Below are 26,714 nucleotides of genomic sequence, written 5' to 3'. Positions count from 1 at the left end.
ATTTTTTTTTTGCTCAACATACACCTCCAAACACCCGGGCAATGCCGGGCTGAAATGCTAGTTAATATATATATGAAAAATTTTGAAGCCAAGCCTGGGTCTCTTTGGACTTGTGGGCCGGCGCCGAGTCCTGCTACCACACCCAGGGTTTGCGGCCATCTAATTGCACCAGATCACCACACTCTTCACACATCCAAGTACAGTTTGATGTTGACTTCGAAGCCAATTTTGAATATATTTTTTTTTTTTTTTACACAGTGATCACCACTTATCAAGGCCCGGAAGCCACTCAGGGATAAGGGTTATTGCAAGTACATTACGTTAGTGTGGAGATTTGATGAAGTGTTTACTTAAGGGGGGGGTTCATTAGGAATTTGTTAACATTGGACTTGAACACATCCAGGTTGTAGTCCGGTGGGAAGCAGGCAGAACAGAATTCCACAGGCGTGCAGTTCTAAGAAAGAAACTTTGTTCATGGAATCCACGTTTTGATGTAAAGTGGCATGATGTGGCCGTCATTTGAAACCACACTTTATCACCCTAGGCACATTCTTGTTATTCATGACAATCCAGCGATACATTTTGAGGATGCTGGCAATGGTCCTGTTGTAATAACTTGGATCGGTAGAGAGCATGAGTTGTACAGCAGCGTCTCTCCGATCTCGATCATTGAACATTGTGTCACTTTCAGACATGATAGAATGCTTCTATTGCGTTTTTGGGATTTATGCACGACTAGCCAACTAGTAGATGGTCTGCAACGAAAAAAGAAAAATGGTTTTCATCAAACGGAAATGGAATCATGTCGTCTTTTCTAGAGTGAAAATTTTAATGTTTTACTCTTGTATTATGGAGGCGCATTAGATTATAACACTAAAAAATTATTCCCCACATCATCTTACCTGCATATTTGGCCGCCTTTTCATCACACTTTTCAGCATAGTTAGCAAGTCAGTAGCAATTTCTTGAACGTCAGTCGTATAAGCATCATCGGACGTCACATAGCTGTATCCGGTCCCGACAGGGTTGTCAACAAATAGGAGACTGGCCTCAGAAAGCTGCAATATATTTTAAAAATGTTTTTTTTAAAGATATAGCTAACAGGTCATCCGGCGTTGCTCTGCCCAGTCATAAAATACACATAAACATCATATTAGATATATAGAAAAAGCATAATACTTGCATACCCATGTCTTAGTTTCTGTATGAATTAATCATACAGAAACTAAGATATGGGTATGCAAGTATTATGCTTTTTCTATACAGTTCATTTCTTGTAAGAAAAAAAAAATACTTCAGCTGTGATCGAAACCAAAACATAAAGACAGTGAGTCAAGTACGATAAGCATTAGACTAGCCTGCCATAATCTTTAACAAGTGTTTTCAAACCTACTTATTCTTAACATAAGTAATCTGTCATGTGAACAATTCACGCATGTGCATTTGTGAAACAGTTGACAAACGAATAAAAATCCGTATATTAATTTTTTAAATTTGGACCACTTATCATAAATTCAATTAAAAAGTTTTCCACATATCTGAATACCTTATATACCAAATTTCCAGTCTGTAGATCAAAAATTTATTGAGTATATAGGTTGGGAAGTGTCCTCACACACATATTCTCAATTTTATATATATGTATAGATAAGAAAACAAACTGTAAGAAGTTATGCTAAAAAATATTAGGTTGCTCATAAAATACAGAAAATATAACAAACCTAGTTTATTTGTACTTAACATGGCGTCCCCGGGGGAAGAGTTGAGCCGGCTAAATCCATTCTCACTAGTGTGTCCTTCATGAAGGCCAACCTGTTAAATGGTCTCCTCTTGTATTGAAATAAAGAGTTCTGTTCTTTATATTAAACTAGCGAGGTGTTTGGAGGTGTAAAAGAAAAAAAAAAGTGTTAGTTGGGAGGGAGGCTCAAACCCGTGACAAACCCAAAGGCGGTAAGCAAAGTAAAAGAAAACGTGAGATCTTACTGCTCTGCTACAAGGCCATAGTAAGTGAAAAGCGTTGAAATTTAGCGACGGCAATCAAAAAGTTGACTTGCTAGCAGGTGCAGGAATGAACGTTGGCTGAAGGCCGTTTCATTTATTTGTTTCCCCACGATGTTGGGGAAAACCAGCTCCCCACAAAAAGGGAGTGTCCAAATGAATAGCAATTGTCTGATATGAGGGGTTTCCCCGACATTCATCAAAGCTAATTGCTTTCTGAACGTTTCGGCTTGAAAGGCCGGGAAGCTGCCTTCGTTTTCGATTTAGTTTCGCTTTTATACAAAAAAGGCGAACAAACATGTGAAAGGAAGGAATAGCATGAATTTTTATAAAAGTCGATGTGAATAAATGGAGATCTGACGTCCGTTCGCAAATCGTAGATATTATAATCTAGGGAGTATATAAAAAGTTCTAAAACATAGCCCCCCCCCCCGGAGAACCCTAGCGAAAAAAGCCTTTGCTGGACATACAAAAACGCCCGCAGCTGTTTTGTCTTCTATATATCTAGATTCTTAGAGTAATCTCCCTTGCTTGTTGCAGTAGCTTCATTGATTGCCAAACAAAGACGGAGGTTTTTTGGGAACGACCGAGTGTCGCGACATAGCCTGACAATATGAAGCCAATGATTGAGGGTAACTCGCTGTTCCAATAATGTACTCCATAGACATGGAGGCCTAAGTTGGGTTCAAGGACAGTTTAGTTGAAACCAATCCAGGCACAACTGTTTGAGAACTTGCTCTTGAATTAGACATAATGATTTCCAACCACATGAGAGAGATTAAAAAGACAAAAAAATCTTGATAAATGGGTGCCTCACGAACTGAACGACAACCAAAAAAAATATACTTATGTGTCATCTTCCCCTATTTTATGCAACAAAAACGACCCATTTCTTGACTGGGTTGTGACTTGCGGTGAAAAGTGAGTTCTATCCAACAACGATGCTCAACTAAGTGGTTAGACACCAACGAGGTTCAACAACACTTCCTGAAACCAAAGTTGCACCAAAAGAAGGTCATGCTGACTGGTGATCTGCGACTGGTCACAAACGTTACAGTTTTTTGTATGCGAAACCATCATGGCAGAAAAGTACTCTTCATAGATAGATGAAATGCATCAGAAACTTCGACAACAACACCCAGCATCAACAGAAAAGACCCAATTCTCCATGACCACACATTGTTAAACTGAATTTGCAGAAGTTGAACGAATTGGGCTACAAAACTCTGCTTCATCCAACATACTCTCCAGACCTCTAACCTACAGACTACCACTTTTTCAAGCATCTCAAAAACCTAAGCTCTTCAGCAACTTCATTGTCACAAAAACACAAGATTTTTACATCACTTTTACCAGAACGCCAGATTTTTACGTTTGCAAAAGTGTGTTCATTCTGATGGTGCTTATTTCAATCAATAAATTTTTGTTTGAGCCGAGATATGTTTAACCGAATGTAACAGTTAAAAACCGCAAGAACTTTCTTGTCAATCCGATAAAAATAATAAAATAAAAACCTGATAAAAATAATAAAATAAAAACCTGATAAAAATAATAAAATAAAAACCCGATAAAAATAATAAAATAAAAACCTGATAAAAATAATAAAATAAAAACCTGATAAAAATAATAAAATAAAAACCTGATAAAACTAATAAAATAAAAACTTGATAAAAATAATAAAATAAAAACCTGATAAAACTAATAAAATAAAAACTTGATAAAAATAATAAAATAAAAACTTGATAAAAATAATAAAATAAAAACCTGATAAAACTAATAAAATAAAAACTTGATAAAAATAATAAAATAAAAACCTGATAAAACTAATAAAATAAAAACTTGATAAAAATAATAAAATAAAAACCTGATAAAAATAATAAAATAAAAACCTGATAAAAATAATAAAATAAAAACCTGATAAAAATAATAAAAACCTTATAAAAATAATAAAATAAAAACTTGATAAAAAAATAAAATAAAAACCTGATAAAAATAATAAAATAAAAACCTGATAAAAAAATAAAATAAAAACCTGATAAAAATAATAAAATAAAAACTTGATAAAAATAATAAAATAAAAACCTGATAAAAATAATAAAATAAAAACCTGATAAAAATAATAAAATAAAAACCTGATAAAAATAATAAAATAAAACCTGATAAAAATAATAAAATAAAACCTGATAAAACTAATAAAATAAAAACCTGGTAAAAAAATAAAATAAAAACCCGATAAAAATAATAAAATAAAAACGATAAAAATAATAAAATAAAAACCTGATAAAAATAATAAAATAAAAACCTGATAAAAATAATAAAACAAAAACCTGATAAAAATAATAAAATAAAAACTTGATAAAAATAATAAAATAAAAACCTGATAAAAATAATAAAATAAAAACTTGATAAAAATAATAAAATAAAAACCCGATAAAAATAATAAAATAAAAACTTGATAAAAATAATAAAATAAAAACCTGATAAAAATAAAAAAATAAAAACCCGATAAAAATAATAAAATAAAAACCTGATAAAAATAATAAAATAAAAACTTGATAAAAATAATAAAATAAAAACCCGATAAAAATAATAAAATAAAAACTTGATAAAAATAATAAAATAAAAACTTGATAAAAATAATAAAATAAAAACCTGATAAAAATAATTAAATAAAAACCCGATAAAAATAATAAAATAAAAACCCGATAAAAATAATAAAATAAAAACTTGATAAAAATAATAAAATAAAAACCTGATAAAAATAATAAAATAAAAACCTGATAAAAATAATAAAATAAAAACCTGATAAAATAATAAAATAAAAACCTGATAAAAATAATAAAACAAAAACCTGATAAAAATAATAAAATAAAAACTTGATAAAAATAATAAAATAAAAACCTGATAAAACTAATAAAATAAAAACTTGATAAAAATAATAAAATAAAAACTTGATAAAAATAATAACATAAAAACCTGATAAAACTAATAAAATAAAAACTTGATAAAAATAATAAAATAAAAACCTGATAAAAATAATAAAATAAAAACTTGATAAAAATAATAAAATAAAAACCTGATAAAAATAATAAAATAAAAACCTGATAAAAATAATAAAATAAAAACCTGATAAAAATAATAAAATAAAAACCTTATAAAAATAATAAAATAAAAACTTGATAAAAAAATAAAATAAAAACCTGATAAAAATAATAAAATAAAAACCTGATAAAAAATAAAATAAAAACCTGAAAAAATAATAAAATAAAAACTTGATAAAAATAATAAAATAAAAACCTGATAAAAATAATAAAATAAAAACCTGATAAAAATAATAAAATAAAAACCTGATAAAAATAATAAAATAAAACCTGATAAAAATAATAAAATAAAACCTGATAAAACTAATAAAATAAAAACCTGGTAAAAAAATAAAATAAAAACCCGATAAAAATAATAAAATAAAAACGATAAAAATAATAAAATAAAAACCTGATAAAAATAATAAAATAAAAACCTGATAAAAATAATAAAACAAAAACCTGATAAAAATAATAAAATAAAAACCTGATAAAAATAATAAAATAAAAACCTGATAAAAATAATAAAATAAAAACTTGATAAAAAAATAAAATAAAAACCTGATAAAAATAATAAAATAAAAACCTGATAAAAAAATAAAATAAAAACCTGATAAAAATAATAAAATAAAAACCTGATAAAAATAATAAAATAAAAACCCGATAAAAATAATAAAATAAAACCTGATAAAAATAATAAAATAAAACCTGATAAAACTAATAAAATAAAAACCTGGTAAAAAAATAAAATAAAAACCCGATAAAAATAATAAAATAAAAACGATAAAAATAATAAAATAAAAACCTGATAAAATAATAAAATAAAAACCTGATAAAAATAATAAAACAAAAACCTGATAAAAATAATAAAATAAAAACTTGATAAAAATAATAAAATAAAAACCCGATAATAAAATAAAAACTTGATTAAAATAATAAAATAAAAACCTGATAAAAATAATAAAATAAAAACCTGATAAAAATAATAAAATAAAAACCTGATAAAATAATAAAATAAAAACCTGATAAAAATAATAAAATAAAAACTTGATAAAAATAATAAAATAAAAACCTGATAAAAATAATAAAATAAAAACTTGATAAAAATAATAAAATAAAAACCCGATAAAAATAATAAAATAAAAACTTGATAAAACTAATAAAATAAAAACTTGATAAAAATAATAAAATAAAAACCTGATAAAAATAATAAAATAAAAACCTGATAAAAATAATAAAATAAAAACCTGATAAAAATAATAAAATAAAAACCTGATAAAATAATAAAATAAAAACCTGATAAAAATAATAAAATCAAAACCTGATAAAAATAATAAAATAAAAACCTGATAAAAATAATAAAATAAAAACTTGATAAAACTAATAAAATAAAAACTTGATAAAAATAATAAAATAAAAACCTGATAATAATAATAAAATAAAAACCCGATAAAACTAATAAAATAAAAACCTGATAAAAATAATAAAATAAAAACCTGATAAAATAATAAAATAAAAACCTGATAAAAATAATAAAATAAAAACCTGATAAAAATAATAAAATAAAAACCTGATAAAAATAATAAAATAAAAACTTGATAAAAATAATAAAATAAAAACTTGATAAAAATAATAAAATAAAAACCTGATAAAAATAATAAAATAAAAACCTGATAAAAATAATAAAATAAAAACCTGATAAAAATAATAAAATAAAATCTTGATAAAAAAATAAAATAAAAACCTGATAAAAATAATAAAATAAAAACCTGATAAAAAAATAAAATAAAAACCTGATAAAAATAATAAAATAAAAACTTGATAAAACTAATAAAATAAAAACCTGATAAAAAAAATAAAATAAAAACCTGATAAAAATAATAAAATAAAAACCTGATAAAAATAATAAAATAAAACCTGATAAAAATAATAAAATAAAACCTGATAAAACTAATAAAATAAAAACCTGGTAAAAAAATAAAATAAAAACCCGATAAAAATAATAAAATAAAAACGATAAAAATAATAAAATAAAAACCTGATAAAAATAATAAAATAAAAACCTGATAAAAATAATAACACAAAAACCTGATAAAAATAATAAAATAAAAACTTGATAAAAATAATAAAATAAAAACCTGATAAAAATAATAAAATAAAAACCCGATAAAAATAATAAAATAAAAACCTGATAATAAAATAAAAACTTGATTAAAATAATAAAATAAAAACCTGATAAAAATAATAAAATAAAAACCTGATAAAAATAATAAAATAAAAACCTGATAAAATAATAAAATAAAAACCTGATAAAAATAATAAAATAAAACCTTGATAAAAATAATAAAATAAAAACCTGATAAAAATAATAAAATAAAAACCTGATAAAAATAATAAAATAAAAACCTGATAAAAATAATAAAATAAAAACCTGATAAAAATAATAAAATAAAAACCCGATAAAAATAATAAAATAAAAACTTGATAAAACTAATAAAATAAAAACTTGATAAAATAATAAAATAAAAACCTGATAAAAATAATAAAATAAAAACCTGATAAAAATAATAAAATAAAAACTTGATAAAAATAATAAAATAAAAACCTGATAAAACTAATAAAATAAAAACTTGATAAAAATAATAAAATAAAAACTTGATAAAACTAATAAAATAAAAACCTGATAAAAATAATAAAATAAAAACCTGATAAAAATAATAAAATAAATACCTGATAAAAATAATAAAATAAAAACCAGATAAAAATAATAAAATAAAAATTGATTTTTTTAAACAATAAACTCATTGATGTCTATTATTGTTGGTGAGAAAGGTAGAAATTTCAGATGCCATGTTGTTTGTGTTTCAGGGAGTGCCGTTTATCTTTGATGTTGTCAGAAAGGAAGAGATAAAGACTACTGCCACTATTATGATCAAATGTGGTCACTGTTGTAGACAAAAGGAAATTGTTAGGGTTACTGTTGTTGCTGAAAGGAATTACTTAATACAATACATCTAGAGGTCCCTGTTTCATTCCCAGGTATTTGGTATGATAAACACATTATTCAAAAAGTTTTAAGAATATATATATATAGATTACAACAGAAAAATGCGACCATGAAAAGTAATATGGTTAAGCTTAAACCTGGAAAAGTAAAGGACTAGTTGTTAAAACTGGAAAAGAAAAGGACAAGATATTCTAGTAAAAAATATAATGAATTTATAACTTTTATAAATATTGCAGCATTAAGAATTGATTATATAATATTATAAATTGAATTTAAAAAAAAAATTCTTAATGCTTCAATAATCCATGATTTTTCCAGGCTTCCAATAAATTCACTTGGTTTTTGTTTAATTTCAGTCTTATTTTTTGCCCCCACAAACACATATGTAATAACAATAATGTACGGCACTCGTCTGCTTTCAATAAAATCTCCCGAATTATCTCCCTTTCATGCTTTCATTCTCTCTGTTTCACTTGTTACTTCTCTTTTAACGACAGCAGTAAATTAGTAGCAACTGATGCAGCAATGATTTAGTAGCAACAGTAGTCGCTGAAGCGATGTAGTTGCTATGGAAACTAGTCATAAAAAGCGTTGCTCACCTCCTTACATAGTTTTACAATTTTGAATACCAGTAAATTCATCATAACTTTTGTTTTACTGAACAAAAATTGAAAATGTTTTTTCACAATATAGCTGAGAAGGTGATCTATAAACTGTAATAATTGTTTGAAATTTGGTTGAAAAATGAGTGAGCAGTGAAGCTTTAAAGCAGTTCTAAATGACTAAAACTAACCATATATTCACAAACACTACTGTGTTTGAATGTTATATATAACAGTTTCATGGTAGACAACTGATGATCCCTGAAATAACATAAGTGAATTCAGGAAAGCAAGTTGATGCATTGATTGCAGGTGATTAAATGACTTACTTAGTTTTCCAACGAATCATAAAAAATATGAAAATTAAATAATTTTTTTTTTATATACTTTTAAAGGTTAAAAATCTTCAAAAACTGACCTCCATAGAATGTAAATATGTCACAAAGTTTAACAAGGTTTTTTAAAAGGGATGAGGGCCCACAATAACACCTTAACTTTAATCTTAATTCACATTAACTTTTATTTATTTTTTTTGAGTTGAATCAGTCTCGAATAAATTCACCTCATAAATTCACGTTCTTATTAAAGTGAAAGCCCCCCCCCCCAAAAAAGTCGGAACTTCAAAAATTCTTGACACAAATTTTGCATAACTCTGTTTTTTTCCTTCTCCACTTGCACGTGGCACTCTTTCGAAAATAGATAAATAATAAAAAATAAGAACGCTACTTGTTATCGTGTCAAAAGAAGGAAAAAATCCTGCTCACGTGATTACATGTCTTTTTAAAAAAATTTACATAACCTTTTTATTTTTATTTATATATCTGTTTAAGCTTTTTTTTGTCAGTGTACTAGAAGGAATTCAGTTGATTACAACCCTTTCTGTGTTTCTTTGTTTATCGAGGATTGTTTTTTTTTGCGCAATACTACACTGGTCAATACTGTAAAACTGAAACGAAGCTGTTCTGCTTGAAAAGGGCACCATTTTCTTCTTATTCATATTTATATCGATTCTTTGCTTTAAAAAACTAAATTACGTGTTTACTTTTTTAATATCCCATTTTGCTGTTTCGAATTATTTTACTAAAGTAAGTAAAGCTTGCTTCATTATTTTTCAAAACTGTTTTTATTTCGTTATTTTTCGATATTTCGTCGATATTATTTAGTAAGAGTGTTTAGCAGAAAAGCCAACAAACGACTACCCAAAAAAAAATATACAAGAAATAACTATTACCATAGTCAATAAAAGTTCAGTTCATGTTTGTTTTTTGTTTTGAAATAGTTTTTAATGCTCTTTACTTGAAATAATTTCAGCGAACCGAAATTAAAACGAAATTTGAGGCGATAACTACTTAAATGGATTTTTATATAAACTACACATGCCATAATCGAATATTCGTCAAGCACAAAATAACGGAAAACATTAAAATATGTTTATAAATATTCCTTACGTTGACGGAACTCTCTTACATTGTTAACACAGAATGCTCAGGTGCTCCTCCTTCAAATTGAAAACGGGGCTCTCCATTTCAAAGTTGCTGCCATTTTGATTTTTTTTAAAACCGGTTCGTGAATTAAAAAAAAAAATTTTTTCTACAAACTACTTAAAAATACAAACCAATGAACTTTTCTACCATAAAAGTAACTTTTATTGACTATGGTAACATTTATTTCTTGTATATTTATATTATTATATATATAACATTTTCTCTTTGTAAGGAAACATCATTTTGTTGGTCACTCTTGGCTACGAATGGAAATAAAGTTGATATCAAAAAATATACTTTTGCGAAAATTATCCTTACTTTCATCATATTTTGCTTAGGGAAAAATTTTTGAGTATCAAAACCTATCTCTTTACAACCCCCTCCTTTTCATAACCTATCATACTTTCATCAATCACAGTCCATTTTATGTAGGCTGTTTTTGAACCCAGTCAACGACGGGTACTTCTGCTAGTATATATATATATATATATATATATATATATATATATATATATATATATATATATATTTACAATGTAAACAACCAAAAAAAAAAAATGGCTGCCTACAGTTTATTAAACAGTTTTATATCTCGCCCACTTTGCTCCATTTTGTAATGAATAGTTCTCGCCTCAATGAAGCACCTGGCTTCAACAAACTTCTGGGACTGATTTTTACTCCTGATCTGAAATGGAAGACCTACACAAGATCTGTTGGCAAAAAAAATCACTGGAAAAATTGTTCACTTTCGACACAATCCTTTACATATTGTTGTTGTTTCATTCAATGCCAGTAGGTGCAGGTGAAGCGTGAACAAATTCCACAGAATCTTTCACGTTTTTTTTTCTAATTACTGGAAATACTTGATGCTTCACCAAGGCTATCAATGGTATTTCTTATCGTGACACCATCACTAGATGGGTTGCCTACCACAGCTTAAGAGAGACCCATCTACCCTCGAGAGAAGGATGGACGGGACCAGTTTCCCAACCTGGTATTTTAAACTCGCGGTTACATCTAAAAGAGTCAAATACCTGCTAAGATGGAGTCCTGTTGCAACATCTGGGGCGGAGCTCCTAAGAGTACCCTTTTCTGCCTTGACAGAGTACAAAGCCGTCTGTGAAATTTAGTGGGCAAGGAGCTTTTCGTCTCTGTATGCTCTCTTTCTCACAGAAAAGACATTGCAGATCTATTTCTCCTCTATTGATATTACACTAAGCTCCAATCTGTGGTTACTTCCCGTAAAGCGTTTGCAAATAAGACTCATTTAGCTGAAACAACTGCCATAACATGGTTGTTACACGCAAACTGTGTCATTACGTTTGAATTGTTCGGACCCACACGTTGTCTTATACCGTCGCAGATGAACAAACAAAATAAAATAAATAAATGAAAATCAGACTCCGCATTTTTTATGAAGAAGCAAGAACTGTGTCTCGCCCTGCCATCTTTAAAATTCACCATTGATTACCTCCCCCTTAACAACCTCTCTAGAAATAGAGATCAAAATAAACCTGGTAATAACGGCAATTTGCTATTAATCGCTAAAAATCATAAAATAAAATGGCATTTTCCTTTCGTTACACATGTAATGTGGCTGTTACTTTTTAATAGTGTTGTTACATTTTAATTGTGTTGTTACATTTTAATTGTGTTGTTACATTTTAATTGTGTTGTTACATTTCACTCACTCAGACCCACACGTTGTTTGGTACCATCGCAAAGCAACAAACAAAAAAAAAAGGAAAGAAATATAAATCTGACTCAGCATTTTTTAAAATGAAAATGAAAAGCATTTATTCGTGGTTCTTCCAACAATAACGCATTTCATTATCTTTCAAAAGTGTTTTCGCACACGCATGTGTTTTATAACGCTATGCCGTATAACATGTACTTTTTAAAAGTCTCTCTCCCCACCACCTGACGCCGGCCATAGAAAATACTTTCTCACCCTCAACTTCACACATTCATCTTTCTTCATGCACTGTCCATTTTTCTCCTTTTTTTCCCTTCTTCCCATGATGTAAGCATGTGCACACATGCTTAATTTGCATATGTGCTAAGATGGCTGCTGCTAATATTTTTGCTAGTCAGCTATCCTACAGCTGCTGCTGAATTTCTCACATGCACATCATTCGCACTATGTTACACTTACAACAATTTTCCTCAATCTCTATCTGTGCCCAAAATTAAACGAAAATTCCATAATCAAAACTCTCCTAGAACTGTCCATCTTTGGAACGCAATACCACGTGTCTGTTTCCAGACTAACTATAACATCACCATTTTCAAGTCTAATATGAATAAATTCCTATTGAGTCCCCCATTTAGATAATCTAGCCCATCCAAGTTCTACCATGACTGATCTTGTCTCACGATCCACCTAACACTTTACCCTTATCCTTGAATGACCTTCGGGCCTTGATAATTGTATCACCATCTACCTAAAATATAACACTTATCCTTGAGTAACCTTCTGGCGTTGATAAGTGGTGAGCCCTAATAAAAAAAAATATATATATATATCATCGTCTCCAGACTCTTCTCATGCAACTTACCCATGTAAAGTTTCGGGGTTTTAGATTAATATCCAAAGGTCCAATTTCCATAAAATTTCCAAAACCGGTAGATGATCCGCCAGGGCCACCCTTAAAGAAAAGAAAAAGATTAAAAATTTTAACGATTGTCACGATAAAAAAGATGATGATGATGATGATGCTTAAGAGAAGTCATGAGATTGAATACTTCTGTTTGACAATGTTATCATCATCATCATCATCATGCAGTCCTTCATAGCCATAGATGACTAGTCTATTTAGCTGCTCATCAGAGACAATCAAATACCAGTAGTGACACATCTGACACAATAACTCTCATCTATTCTTTTAATGTGACCATACCATCCAAGTTTGCTGTTCTAAACATATCTCCCTATACTGTCAATCTTACTCTGTAGACATCCTGTCTCCAAGTCTTCCATTGTATCCTTCTCATCAATTCAATAGAAAGACATCGGGTACTAACAGGATGGACCACATGAAGGTTGCAAACATCCTAAGTGAAAGCGATTTTTGTGGAACAAACATGGGACACCCAGGTTGTCAGTTCATGTCGTTAACCATTGAACCACCGTCAACTCCCAACACATTAAAAGAACGGAGGAGAGTGTCTGGGTTAATAGATGTAGAACAGTTGAGGTAGCAAGGTCAGTTTGGCAGAAGGGTGATAAAAAAAAAATGGAAGAAATAATAAAGATCAAGAGAAAGATAAATTAGAACATTTGAAGTGAATTTAAAAATCTACAATAAACCGATGATGATGATGATGACGATGATGATGACAACAATGATGATGATGAAGATGATGACGACGATGATGATGACGATGATGACGACGATGATGATGACGATTATGATGATGACGATTATGATGATGACAACAATGATGACGATGACAATGATGATGATGATGATGACAACAATGATGATGATGATGACAACAATGATGATGATGACAACAATGATGATGATGATGATGATGTTGACGACGATGATGATGATGATGACGATGATGACGACGATGATGATGATGACAATTATGATGATGATGAAGACGATGATGATGACAACAATGATTTGATGATGATGACGATAACAGCAATGATGATGATGAGGACGATGACAACAATGATGATGATGACGATGACAACAATGATGATCATGATGATGTTGACGATGATGATGATGACGATGATGATGATGATGACGATGATGACGACGATGATGATGATGACAATTATGATGATGATGACAACAATGATGATGATGATGATGATGATGATGTTTACATGAATGTGCAAATTTTCACGTATTAAAGATATCAATATTATGAAAATCATTCATTTACCCCCCCCCCCTCCAATGATTATTGTCATGGCAACATTGGCTGAGCTCCAATCTATTGTCCCTGCCTCACCAAACTTTCACAAGAAACACCTGTCTAGCAGAAACCACTATCAATAATTTCCCGCACTCTTTATCTGTGCCTAAACCTAAACGTAGATTCCATGAACAAAGCTTATTTCTTAGAACTGAACGCCTGTGGAATTGTCTTCCGTTTTCCTGCTTTCCAGCTGACTACAATATGGCTGTCTTCAAGATTAACGTAAACAAGTTTTGGATGAGCCGTTCCATATGAGTTAACAAATTTACCGAATCTCCATTACTAATGATTACTATATTGTCCAATTTCTACTGTATACTCTTTAACCCTTATCCTCGAGTGGCATCTTAGCCTTGATAAGTGATGATGCCTATGTAAAAAAAAAAAAAAAAACCATCAAAGAAAAAAGTAAACAATCGCTCCAGCTCAACAGGTGCAAATTTCACATGCTGATAAAGTTGTAACATTTTACATATCTCCCCAATTTATGGAGGATTAAACTGCTCACCCACCCCACCTGTAAAAAGATAAAAACAAATGAAACAAGCAAAAAAAAAAATTATTAAAAAAAAATCTGTTTTAATGTTGATATAGTTTGTTTAAAGCATTGTTTAGCAACATAATAAGTATATTTTATTCATTTTTAAAAATTTTATAAATTGCCAAATAAAAAAATGAAAAACTATCCAATATTTTTTCATTTTTTTATTTGGCAAAATATCTAATATTTTTTCATTTTTTTTTTTATTTGGCAATTTATAACTACAATAAATTGCGATTTCATTTAATGCCATCACTTGCAAATTCTAGCATTGCTACAAATATAATTTGCTGATTTCTTTATGTCCTCTGATGAGAAGAATAATAATAAAAATAGCATTCTTTGAAACTCCGCGGAATAAGGACTTTGTAAATTGTTTTTTGGAGTATTCAGTCGAACAATAAATTTTGATTGTAAAGTTCAACTTACAGTTTTAATTTTCTTTCTCTTTCTTAATATATATATAGAAACAGAAACAACATGACTGACGAGAGCCTAACATCATTTACGTTTTACTATTAACTGGTCCCCTTTATGTTGGGCTTGAAACCGACGGTACCAATGTTTTTCTGAACTTCTGTACAATTAAATAAATAAATATTAAGCTCTTATATCCAAAAGGTTTTTCTTTGTAATCGAGCATTTTGTTGAAATTCTTTCCCCAAAAAACAGTAAACAAATATATATATATATATATATATATAAAAATATATTTCTGTAGAAATATATTTTTCTTATTATATATCAATCCTTATATAAGAAGCTCAATGTGAATACAGAGCAATACATAGAATAAATGGGGGAAGACGTGGCTGGTTACCTTTAATGCATCCAAAACCAAACTCCTATCCTTACATCATCAACGTTCTGATCCCCATCTGGCATCAATTAAGATGGATGGCTCTCATCTGGGTGAGGCCCCGTGTTTTGACAAGCTTCTGGGTTTGACCTTTACTCCTGATCTGAAATGGAACACGTACATCAAGTCTGTTGCCAAGGTCGCTGGAAAGATGGTGGGATCCTTCTACCGCTCCAGAAAATATCTCACTACTGATGCAATTCTCTATCTATATAAAAGCCAAGTACGTCCAAGGATGGAATACTGTTGCCATATCTGGGCAGGAGCTGCTAAAAACAGCCTATCCTGCCTTGACAGAGTACAAAACAGACTTTGTGGCTTAGTGGGGGATGCCCTTTTCTCTACCCTGCAATCTCTCTCCCACAGAAGAGACGTTGCGAGCCTATCCTTGTTTTATCATTATTTCCATGGCAGGTGCTCGTCTGAACTCCAATCTCTGGTCCCCCCTCGCCAATCTTTCATCAAAAACACCCGTCTAGCTGAATCCACTGTGAAAAATTTCCCCCACTTTTTATCTGTGCCTAAATCAAAACGTGGATTCCATGAACAAAGCTTCTTTCTTAGAACTGCACGCCTGTGGAACTCTGTTCCATCTGCCTGCTTCCCACCAGACTACAGCTTGGATGTCTTCAAGTCCAACGTTAACAAATTCCTAATGAACCGCTCCCTTAAGTAAACACTTCATCAAATCTCCACACTAACGTAATGTACTTGCAATAACCCTTATCCCTGAGTGGCTTCCAGGCCTTGATAAGTGGTGATCACTGTGTAAAAAAAAAAAAAAAAAAAAAAAAATGACAAAAACTTTATATTCCAAAGTACATGATGTTGACAATTTTTATATTTTATTCCTTCACACCAATTGATCCTTGACAGTGTGTTTCGTAGCACAAAATCACTCACTTAATTATTATATCAATCAGTGAATTTATTATTCCCTTAACTCATCAGAAGAAATAGCAACAATCAATCCATCAAAAAAAAAAAAATTAAAATATATAAAGGTAACTGCAGCTTCTCTTCCAAATTTCGGATTCTCACCATGTCAAATCACATTTTAATTCCTTTTCGTGGATTTATTGTAGCTATTTCTTCTGATGAGTTAAGGGCATGATAGATTCACTGATTGATATAATAATTAAGTGATTGATTTTGCGCTACGAAACAGATACTGTCAAGAAATGTACAAATTAATTGATGTAAAGGAATAAACTATAAAAATTGTCAACATCATGTATTTTGGAATATAAAGTTTTTGTCATTTATTCTTTTTATATATATATATATATATATATATATATATATATATAAAATAAAAATAAAAATTACAATTAAATTTACCAAAATGATCCAAGATGGTAAAATTAAAGTATATTATAAATATTAAAGAATTAATATTTATAAAGTTATCTCAGCCAAATATAAAAGCTCGATGAAACCAAATAGGAGATAGAGCTTATAATACGAGCAAACAGTTAATAAAACATGTTAAAAACCACTTTGAAATGAGTTGAAAACATATTTAATCTGAAAAGGAAACACTAGATAAGTGGATAGTCCTTAATCCACAGAGTTTCGAAGAAATACTTTCCTTCTCATCAGAGGGTAGGAATTAGCAAAATGCAGGATCGGATTTTGCATGCAAAAGTATTTGATGAAACAACAAGTAAGTCAACGATCTTACTTGATAACAAAAAAGTGAAGCAGAGGGAATATGGTGAAGAAAAAGGTGATTACACGTGAATGGATTTCTGCCTTTGGATTATTTTGGACCATCTTCCAATTACAGGATTTCCTTGGATTTTACTTGTGGAAATGGAAATTCAATTAACTTTCTTGAAGTTATATATTTGGATTTTACCATCACTGGATTATTTATCTTCCACCAGACTATCCATTCATGTGTAATCACCTTTTTCTTCACCATATTCCCCCTGCTTAACTTTTTTTTTTTTCAAGTAAGATCTTTGACTTACTTCTTTCATCAAATACTTCTGCATGCAAAATTCGATCCCGCATTTTGCTAATTCCTACCCTCTGATGAGAAGGAAAGTATTTCTTCGAAATTCCGCGGATTAAGGACTATCCACTTATGTTTTTAACTCATTTCAAAGTGGTTTTTAACATGTTTTATTAACTGTTTGCTTGTATATATATATATATATATATATATATATATATATATATATATATATATATATATATAGACACACACCTGTCATCCCTTTTGCAGCCAAAGAAAGTGAATGTGCTCACCTGCAACCACATGATAAAGGGTTTGTTATCAACATCTTTGTGTTCGTAGACCCAATAGAACATATGTGCATTTGGACGCACGTTCACATAATCCCACCATTCGTGACCCTTAGAATGTGTGTGTTCTTTCTCTAAAACTGAAAAGAACAAAACAAAAAAAGGAATTAAAATTTATTTCAGTAAAAAAAAACAAAAAAACAAAAGAAAAACATAAAACTAATTTTGAATAAAAAATCTGACAAAATCAAAACAGTGTAGGGGAGAGAGACACACATTTTTTAAATTCTGTTTATTCTTTTTTAATCGCTCAAGACAAGGTATGAAGCCTCTTGATGTAAAGAGCTAACAAGTCGAATGATGATTATTATAAAGACAGAAAATGCCTAAAGAGAACAGTCAGCAGGAAGAAAGTTTTTTTTAACAATAGAGGGCGGCAGTACTAGGGGTCTATCTTCAAAAACCATTTGCACCTAGCTTAATCTCTTGGTATAGATAGTTGAGACTGATGATTTCTAGCCATTTTTTAGGCATTTTTGGGTTTATAGGATGAAAAGAAGGGCCAAAATGAGCCGAAATTTGCTCAAAATTACCCGAAATCTTAAAAAATCAGCTATTTGGCTACTATGTTACTCCAAAAACGTCCGAAATGACTATGAATAGACTTAGTTGGCTAAAACTTACATTACCCCATAATTTCTAGCCATTTTTGAGGCATTTTTGGGTTCCTAGGATAAAAAGAAGGTCCAAAATGAGCCGAAATTTAATTTAATAACAATAAACTGACTTATGGTTATTGTTGATGGTTTTTGTTGATGGTTATTGTTGGTCTTGGAAAGAATCTACTGAAATAGAAAACTCTATTAAAATAAGGTATCAAAATTTTCTAAATTTGAGTTCTGCACGAGGCATAAAAAAAATGACTAAGTTCATCATTTGCCCCCTCCTCCCATTTAGCCCCAAAGTCCCCAGGGGACGTCAAATCCTGGTTAAAAATGAACAAATGGTGCAGTTTTAGGCCTTAACATATGTAAATTTGAGTTCTGCACCATGCAAAAAAAGAAACGACTAAGACCATCATTCCCCCCACCCCACGCATTTAGGCCCCAAATCCCTCAAAGGCCTTAACATATTTAAATTTGAATTCAGTATCATGCAAAACTGCTAAATAGCCACACACAGAAAATTTTGGACAAATATGGTAAAATAGTCTCAAAAATGGAGTGCTTTTATTAGCCATAAATGAACCCCTGGGGCACAGCCAAGATTTATCGCGAAGTATAGACAAACAAAATTATATAGAAATCAGTTAGTTACAACTTTTCAGAAAGTTTTATAAAAATCCAAGCAATGACCTTTATTTTAATAAGCACAAAAGTGTCAATTTTAGCTGTTTTTATCCAAAAGGCACCCCTTGGGGGGGGGGGGACCGGAGTTTTCCCGGAAAATCCGTTCTATTACTTTTTTACTCATATCATGTTTAATGTTTGTGCAAAATTTTGAAAAATTCCAAGGCGTAGTTATTGAGAAAAATATGGACAGACGAATGGACAAACGGACAAGGGTGAATTTATAGGTTCACCCTCCTTCTGTCAGGGGACCAACAGAGACTTTATTTTATTTGGATTCTTCGTTGCTCACAGATGAGAACGTAATATCGGAATTAGAGTATTTATTATTAGGTTATCCCAAAAGTTTGTAAACACTTGTAAAAAATTAAATTTTTATAAAATTTTTAATTGTTTTTTTGCATCTCTGAAGATTCCCGAAAGGATGAAACACTAGTGTCTGTAGGTATTTAATTATTATAGTAAAAAATAATTATGACAGCCCCTTTAAGAAATTCGTTTCTTATCGTTGAGCACTTTCAGTTGAATTAAGTCGGTCAATTTAGCTCTTATGCATAGATCATCGTATAACGATTAGATCACTGTCTGTCTGGCGTAAATGAACACTTAAAAATTAAGATGTTTAAAATTCAGCATTATTTCACATGGTTAATGGTAGCCGAATGGATTAGGTCTCCGCTAATCGAGCCAGAGATGGCTTGTGTTGCGGGATTCAAATTGTTTGAATGGTATTAATTGTGACACCCTGTGCTGAAGATTCCCGAAATGATGAAACACTAGTGTCTGTAGGTATTTAATTATTATGGTAAAAACTAATTATATATATATATATATATATATTTTTTATTACATTTTCACCCCAAACAAGGCACATTGCCACTTTGGTGTAGGAGGCTATTATCAGGGGTAACAGCTACTGGGGTACTATGTAGGGAGTTGGGCAGCAAGATGTCGGTTCACATTACACTTGAACTTATGCATGTCAGTACAGTTGGGGAAGCAGGGACCTGGAATGGAATTTCAAAGTCTAGCGGTTCTGGGGAAGAAACTACTGGAGTAGAAAGCTCTTTTACATCTAGGGATCTCTACTGTGTGGAGGTGGGATTTAGCTGCCTATCGGGTTTGTTGAGGGTGTCTACGTCGCGGGGGCAGAAGTGTCTGCAGTTCGCCAGAGCATTCACCATTAAAATACTTGTAGAACAGGCAGAGGAATGCAACATTTCGTTGATGGAACAGAGGCTGAAGCTTAGATGACAGTTCAGGACCTATCAGATTGGCGACTCTCTTTTGGACCTTGTCTAAGGGCCAGAGACTAGTAGCAGATGCACCAGCTCAAATATGACAACAATACTCCATACATGGGCGAATGGTGGCCTTATAGAGGTAGTGAACTTCATCTTTCTATTCCAGATGATGATTGATGAAATTGATCAGCAAGTTTTGATTCGTTACTGCTGGAAGCGAGGTCTTTCAACCAGAAAATCCGCAGAAGATATGTGTGTTGCTGAAAGTGAAGGAACAATTGCATATGCGATAATCTCAAAGAGGTACAAGCGTTTCGATTCTGGCAACATGAGTCTTGAAAAAAGGCTCGTTCGGGACGGCTGTTAAGGTTCGATGATGGAGACTTGTGTGTCAAGAATTCTTTGATTTTAAGCCAACTGAATGGTACTTTGACCAGATTGGAAAGCTTTTGACGCACGTGTGCACACGTGGCAGCTACCAGTAAAAACATAATGAATTACATTGCATAATAAAGGTCTTAATATCCGGAAAACTACTTGTCTACACAAAATTATAATGTGATATTCGTTTTCAGCATACTCGAAAACCTATCCAGGTCGTAATTTTAAACGTGAGTGTTAAAGTGGAAAGAAAGTAAAAATTTACCAAAAATTAGTTTTCTACTTTATCATTTTTCGTAATTTTTGAATATGTAAATAATTTCGACGTGGCAATTAAGTAAATAATATTGTTTTTGGTTAAAATTTGATTTTTCGATTTTCGTTATTATTCTGAGGAAGTACCTATTTTCTAGTAGTAAGTTGCAAGGGACACACTAACGTAAGATAACTCTTTGAAATAGCAGACGATTAACTGACGTCATAATCGGCCATCATTTTGGAGTGAAAATTTTTCACTCAAAATGGAAAACTACAGATGATTTACGAAAAAAAAAAAAAAATTTTTTTAATGCCATATAAGTAAATAATTACGTGTTTATTATTTACCGTACATTTTGGCGTAAAAAACGACCGTTAAAGTTTAAAAAATAATTTTTTAAAAACCAATATTTCATAAAATACCCGGCGTTGCAAAGGCTTAGTTTTGTGATTTAGCAGTCGTCTTATACAACTGATATATGATAAAGTTATTAAAATTTGCTCCAATTTTGTACCTCGTCTTATCTGACGGTCGCCTTATACGCCACAATATACGGGATTTATTTATTTCGTTTCTGTTTCATGAAACTGGGTTTAATTTTGTGTGGTCGACGGTCAGTTGCTGGCGTGATGCATGCGTTACTGAATTCGGCGGACCTAAAGAATCTTGCCCCCTCTCTCTTTTTTTTTTTCTTTTTGTCTTTTATTTTCTATTTTTTCTTTTTTCAACGAATTATTATCTTTTCTCTATGGTAGTTAAGGAAGACTATTATAGAGAAAGGCATTACTTTGCGTATTCATAATTTTTAGGGCCCGTGCAAAACCGGGCGGAACTGCTAGTAATTTAATATTTCTATTTCTGCTGGAAACATGGCGGGATCTTTCTATCGATCCAGTAGATATCTCACTGCTGATGCTATTCTCTATCTATATAAGAGCCAGGTACGTCATGGAATGGAATACTGTTGCCACATCTGGGCAGGAGCTGCTAGAAAGGACTTGTCCTGCCTTGATAGAGTTCAAAATAGACTTTGTAGCCTCGTAGGAGATGTCCTTTTCTCTTCCTTGCAACCTCTATCTCACAGAAGAGATGTTGCGAGTTTGTCTCTGATGTATCGTTATTTTCATGGAAAGTGTTCGACTGAGCTTCAATCTATGGTCCCCCCTCGCCAAACTTTCACAAGAAACACTTATCTAGCTGTAAACACTATCAATAATTCCCCCCACTCTTTATCTGTGCCTAAACCTAAACATAGATTCCATGAACAAAGCCTCTTTCTTAGAACTGCACGCCTGTGGAATTGTCTTCCGTTTTCCTGCTTTCCGGCTGACTACAATATGGTTGTCTTCAAGTCTAACGTAAATAAGTTCTTGATGAGCCGTTCAATATAAGTTATCAAATTTACCAAATTTTCATTACTAATGATTACTATATTGTCCAATTTCTACTGTACACTCTTTAACCCTTATCCTTGAGTGGCCTCTTGGCCTTGATAATGTGGTGATGCCTATGTAAAAAAAAAAAATATATATACTTTTTATCATTATAAAAAAGGTATTCATTCTTTAAAATTATTTAAAAAATTGTTTTCATGGTAACGTAAATGTGACTAAAGTAATTTCGTTTCTTTTATGCGATAAAGGGTTCAAGATTATTTTTCCACCTAAACTCCAGTCTTGCCTTTTAGTATTTTGACTTTTTGAACTTCGCTTTTTAAAACAATCTCTAAAAAAAAAGGCTAAACGTCTAAACTGCTTTTGAAAAAAAGGCTAAATTCGTAAAATTTGGCCTAAAAAATGTTAAATGGTTCTAAAATGGATGATCGATTTAAAGTTGCGTCAGAAACTGAGCATCCCTTATTTAAATATTGACTTCAATTTTTTTTTTTTTTTTTTTTATATAATCTGGTAGTTCACTCGATAATAATCCCCTAAAAATTAAAAAAAAAAAATAGACAGGGTGGAGGGAGCTGGAGCATTGGAGCAAGATTCATCAGGTCCACCCCGAATTTTAACGAAGCAATGTCAGCAGCCATGGGGGTTGATCTATATAAGGATTTTTTTTTTTTAAATTCTTTCTAATTCGAAGGTTTTTTTATATTTATTTATTTATTTTGGTTATTCTGACGCTCCGCACTTCTTCATTTACATTGGAAGTGACGTCACACAAATCTTATAATACTTACAATTGTGAAAAATTTGTTTTATTTTTCTTTCATTTTGAGCTCCTTTTTTCTCCCGTTTGTTTCTTGGCCTTCGGGACAAGATCAAAGTGTAGTATCTGTTCTTCAGTGCTGCACTTCTATTTCTTGTTCTCTTTCGGTGGAGGAGAAATCCTTCACGACTGAGACAATTTTTATTTTTTCTACCTTTTCTCCACGTTAAAAAACGACCCTGGTGTCTAACTCTGTCCCGTGGGGAGGCATAGTAAATAGGTACAATTAATAAACGAGTTTACAAGTAAAAAATAATTTGTTTTAGCGAATTTAATTTCTTTTTCTCTCCCATTTCTTGAGCGGAGAAACTAACATTTCTTTTCATTTTGAGAATTTGTTTTAGTTTTTAATTAACACAGCGGAGAATTTAACTTTTTTTTTTTTTTCTCCCATTTCTTATTTTGAGCGGAGAATTTATTTTTTCATTTTGTTGAGCTCTTTTTTCCGATCCGGCGTTACCTTTTATAGGTACTCCTGCACTTTACGACCCAAACTATTTTTTAACGCTATTATTTAGAAACCTATTATTTAACATGGGGAAGAGAGGGTGTATTGTAACTATTCTGTACTTTCACCAAACAATTCAAGTAAAAAAAAGGTAAATATAAAGAATTACTCCACCCTCAAATTCCTTTAAAATTACCACTTTTAAAGGTTTCGTCGGGGTCACTGAAAATGAAAATAATGTTAAAAATTACGGCAAACGAGTAGTTTCCAAGATTGAATTTACTTGTAAACTCGTTTATTAATTGTAGAAAAAAGGAGTTCAAAATGAAAGAAAATTAAAACAAATTATTTTTTACTTGTAAACTCGTTTATTAATTGTAGAAAACAAAACAAACGGGAGAAAAAAGGAGCTCAAAATGAAAGAAAATTAAAACAAATTATTTTTACAATTGTAGCCATCCGTATTATAAGATTTGTGTGACGTCACTTCCAATGTAAATAAAGAAGTGCGGAGCGTCAGGATAACCTTTATTTTTGATTAGTGAAATTTACTTACGGAGTGTCGATGTGAACGAGAAAGATGTCGCCGAGAGAAGAATCAAAATCGCAAGAGGAATCGTCATGTTTTTTGTTTGCTATCTAAAATGTTGCAGACGAGATGTTAGAAGTGATATTTCCTAAATAAATAAAATCAAAACGAAGTAAACACGCAAATCGTTGCATTTTATAGAGCGGGACACTCCTTTCACTTTGCACCGGCTGGACGGGTCACGTGGTCTGTTTTATGGATGAGACGGGGTGGGGGTGCGAAGGCGGACGATTTGGAAAACGGACGATTTGGAAAACAGATAAAATAAACAAATTCGCTGTGAAATAAATTTTTATTTTCAATTTAAAATCGAAGTGCTCACCACACAATTTTATTTATTTAGATATTTAGAAAACATTGTTAATTGTTTGTTCAATAAATAAATACATAATTCAACCTTTGACAAAATATTAGACTTAGATTTAAAAGTTTTTTTTTGTTTTTGTTTTTTGTGTCCTGTTTTTTTGCCCCAAACCAGACACAGTGCTACGAAGTCGTAAGAGGCTATTATTTGGGACCAGGGATACTATGTAGGGATTTGAGCAGCAGGATGTCTGTTCACATTACACTTGAACTTCTGCATGTCTGTACAGTCAGGGAAGCAGGAACTCTAAAGGGAATTCCAATTCATGTTACCTTAAAGGTTTTTTTTTTAAAACCTGAGTTTTGGAAAATACAAGCATAACATTTTATTTTCTTTTAAATAAAGTTGGGATCATTTTAATCATATTTCGGGTCTGTACTTCATTTGCTCATTTCCTTAGTTTCCCATTCCCGGAAAATTTGCTTTACTTGTTTATTTTTATTTTTTTTTTTTTTTCTCTCTTACAATTGTAGGACTGACCTGAGTCACCCCTAGAAGCCATTAGTAGGACGAAAATAATACCATTCGCCAAAAATGATAGTTTCTTAGCCTTTCTCTTCCTTTCTTTGTTGCTTAGCAACTAGCAGGGGGTCAGGTCGAAAAGTAGGTTGTGACCGAGTCAGTTGCCAACTTGCTTGTTAAAAGACTTTTCCCCACCTCTCTCTCTTACTCCTATACTGTTTCTTTCTCTCTCTCTTTTTCCTTAACCAAGCCCCAGCCAGCATGACAGGCAAGTAGTCATTACACATTTAGCCACCGAACTAACAAGATGCACGTTGTCAGCCAACCTTATTAACAAGGGGTGTACTCTCTCCAACATGTAAAAAAAGCAAATAAAGTTCTTTCTTTTTAAGGTTAACATTGGTATTACTTTTATCATTCCAACTGCCATTAATAAAGACAAGTGCCAGCCAGTGTTACACAATTGTTACCCTAAAAAACGGATTTTGGTGACGACCCCAAAATTCTGTCAGTATGGAGTATTGTTGTCACATTTGGGCTGGTGCATCTGCTACTAGTGTCTCACTCCTTGACAGGGTTCAAAAGAGAGTTGCCAACCTAATAGGTCCTGCATTAACAACTACACTTCAATCTCTGTCTCATCGACGAAATGTTTCATCCCTCTGCCTATTTTACGGGTATTTTAATGATAGGTGCTCCGATGAACTACAAGCCCTTGTCTCTCACCCCTGTGGGAGCCTTTTCTAGTCTCACACAAAAACATGTGTTCACATCTCAAGCTATATTACTTGTCACATACATACACGCACACACGCTAACGCGCACATGTACACACAAGTAGATATATTCACGTTCGCGTACATACACTCACATTCACGTGTATACACACACACGCTAACATCTGCTACTAGTCACTCACTCCTTGACAGGGTTCAAAAGAGAGTCGTCAACCTGATAGGTACTGAACTGTCATCTAAGCTCCAACCTCTGTCCCATCGACGAAATGTTGCATCTCTCTGCCTGTTTTACAAGCACCAAGCAGAAGATGCGATTCATAATGATTATTTGTTATTGTTTTTAATTCAATGGTTGTTTTGATTATATTCGAGAGCATTACAAAGCTTGTAAGTTTGAATTCTGGTGTCACAAGACAATCACTCCTCGTTTAGACATAAAATTTGATGTTCTTCTGGTTGTTTGGTTGGTTGTTTTTGTTTTATGGCATATCAACCCTTTTCACTTTATTTAATGCCGAATCCAGTGATTTTGAAGAAAAAGTTTTTAATAGAATATGTTTTTTTTTTCAAGTCGGTTTCTATTTCACCCATAGTTGGGATCCTAACAGGTACTACCACTCTTGGTCAGAGTGGACCTGGGAGCAATGGCAATTAAAGGGTGGCTCCACACTCCCCAAAGCCCACAATCTGGGACCTTACCATCGGATATAGTTTAAGGTCATATCCAGGACCTTGATGTTCTTCATTAAGAATAAAACTGTTTGATCAAATTACATGATTTTTTTGGCAGACGATATTTTCTTTCTGTCACAAGTACATATATCAGATTTTTCTTTGTGGCTTTTTTATGTGTGTGGGTGGGTGGGGGAAGGGAAGGGAACCCTGGAAAACACAGTTTTAC

The 26,714-nt window shown here is 31.2% G+C and overlaps 1 protein-coding gene across 1 annotated transcript in view; it reads right to left on the bottom strand.

Moving 5' to 3' along the window:
- The window catches only part of LOC145265605 (retinoid-inducible serine carboxypeptidase-like), a 61,162-nt gene extending 36,722 nt beyond the window's left edge, over positions 1-24,440 (bottom strand). Inside the window, exons 1-4 of the mRNA XM_080121618.1 lie at positions 24,218-24,440; positions 17,770-17,906; positions 12,730-12,819; positions 903-1,058 (exon numbers count right to left, since the gene is read on the bottom strand). Coding sequence (XP_079977744.1) covers positions 903-1,058; positions 12,730-12,819; positions 17,770-17,906; positions 24,218-24,284 — 450 coding nt within the window. The 5' untranslated portion in view covers positions 24,285-24,440. The remainder of the gene's footprint in view (positions 1-902; positions 1,059-12,729; positions 12,820-17,769; positions 17,907-24,217) is intronic.
- Between the last annotated feature and the right edge of the window lie 2,274 nt (positions 24,441-26,714).

Source organism: Euprymna scolopes, chromosome 40, assembly GCF_053919585.1.
Source record: "Euprymna scolopes isolate OS-2025 chromosome 40, ASM5391958v1, whole genome shotgun sequence".
Lineage (NCBI taxonomy): Eukaryota > Metazoa > Mollusca > Cephalopoda > Sepiida > Sepiolidae > Euprymna > Euprymna scolopes.
Note: the sequence above shows the minus strand (reverse complement) of the source record. Positions and strands in the feature narration are given on the sequence as shown.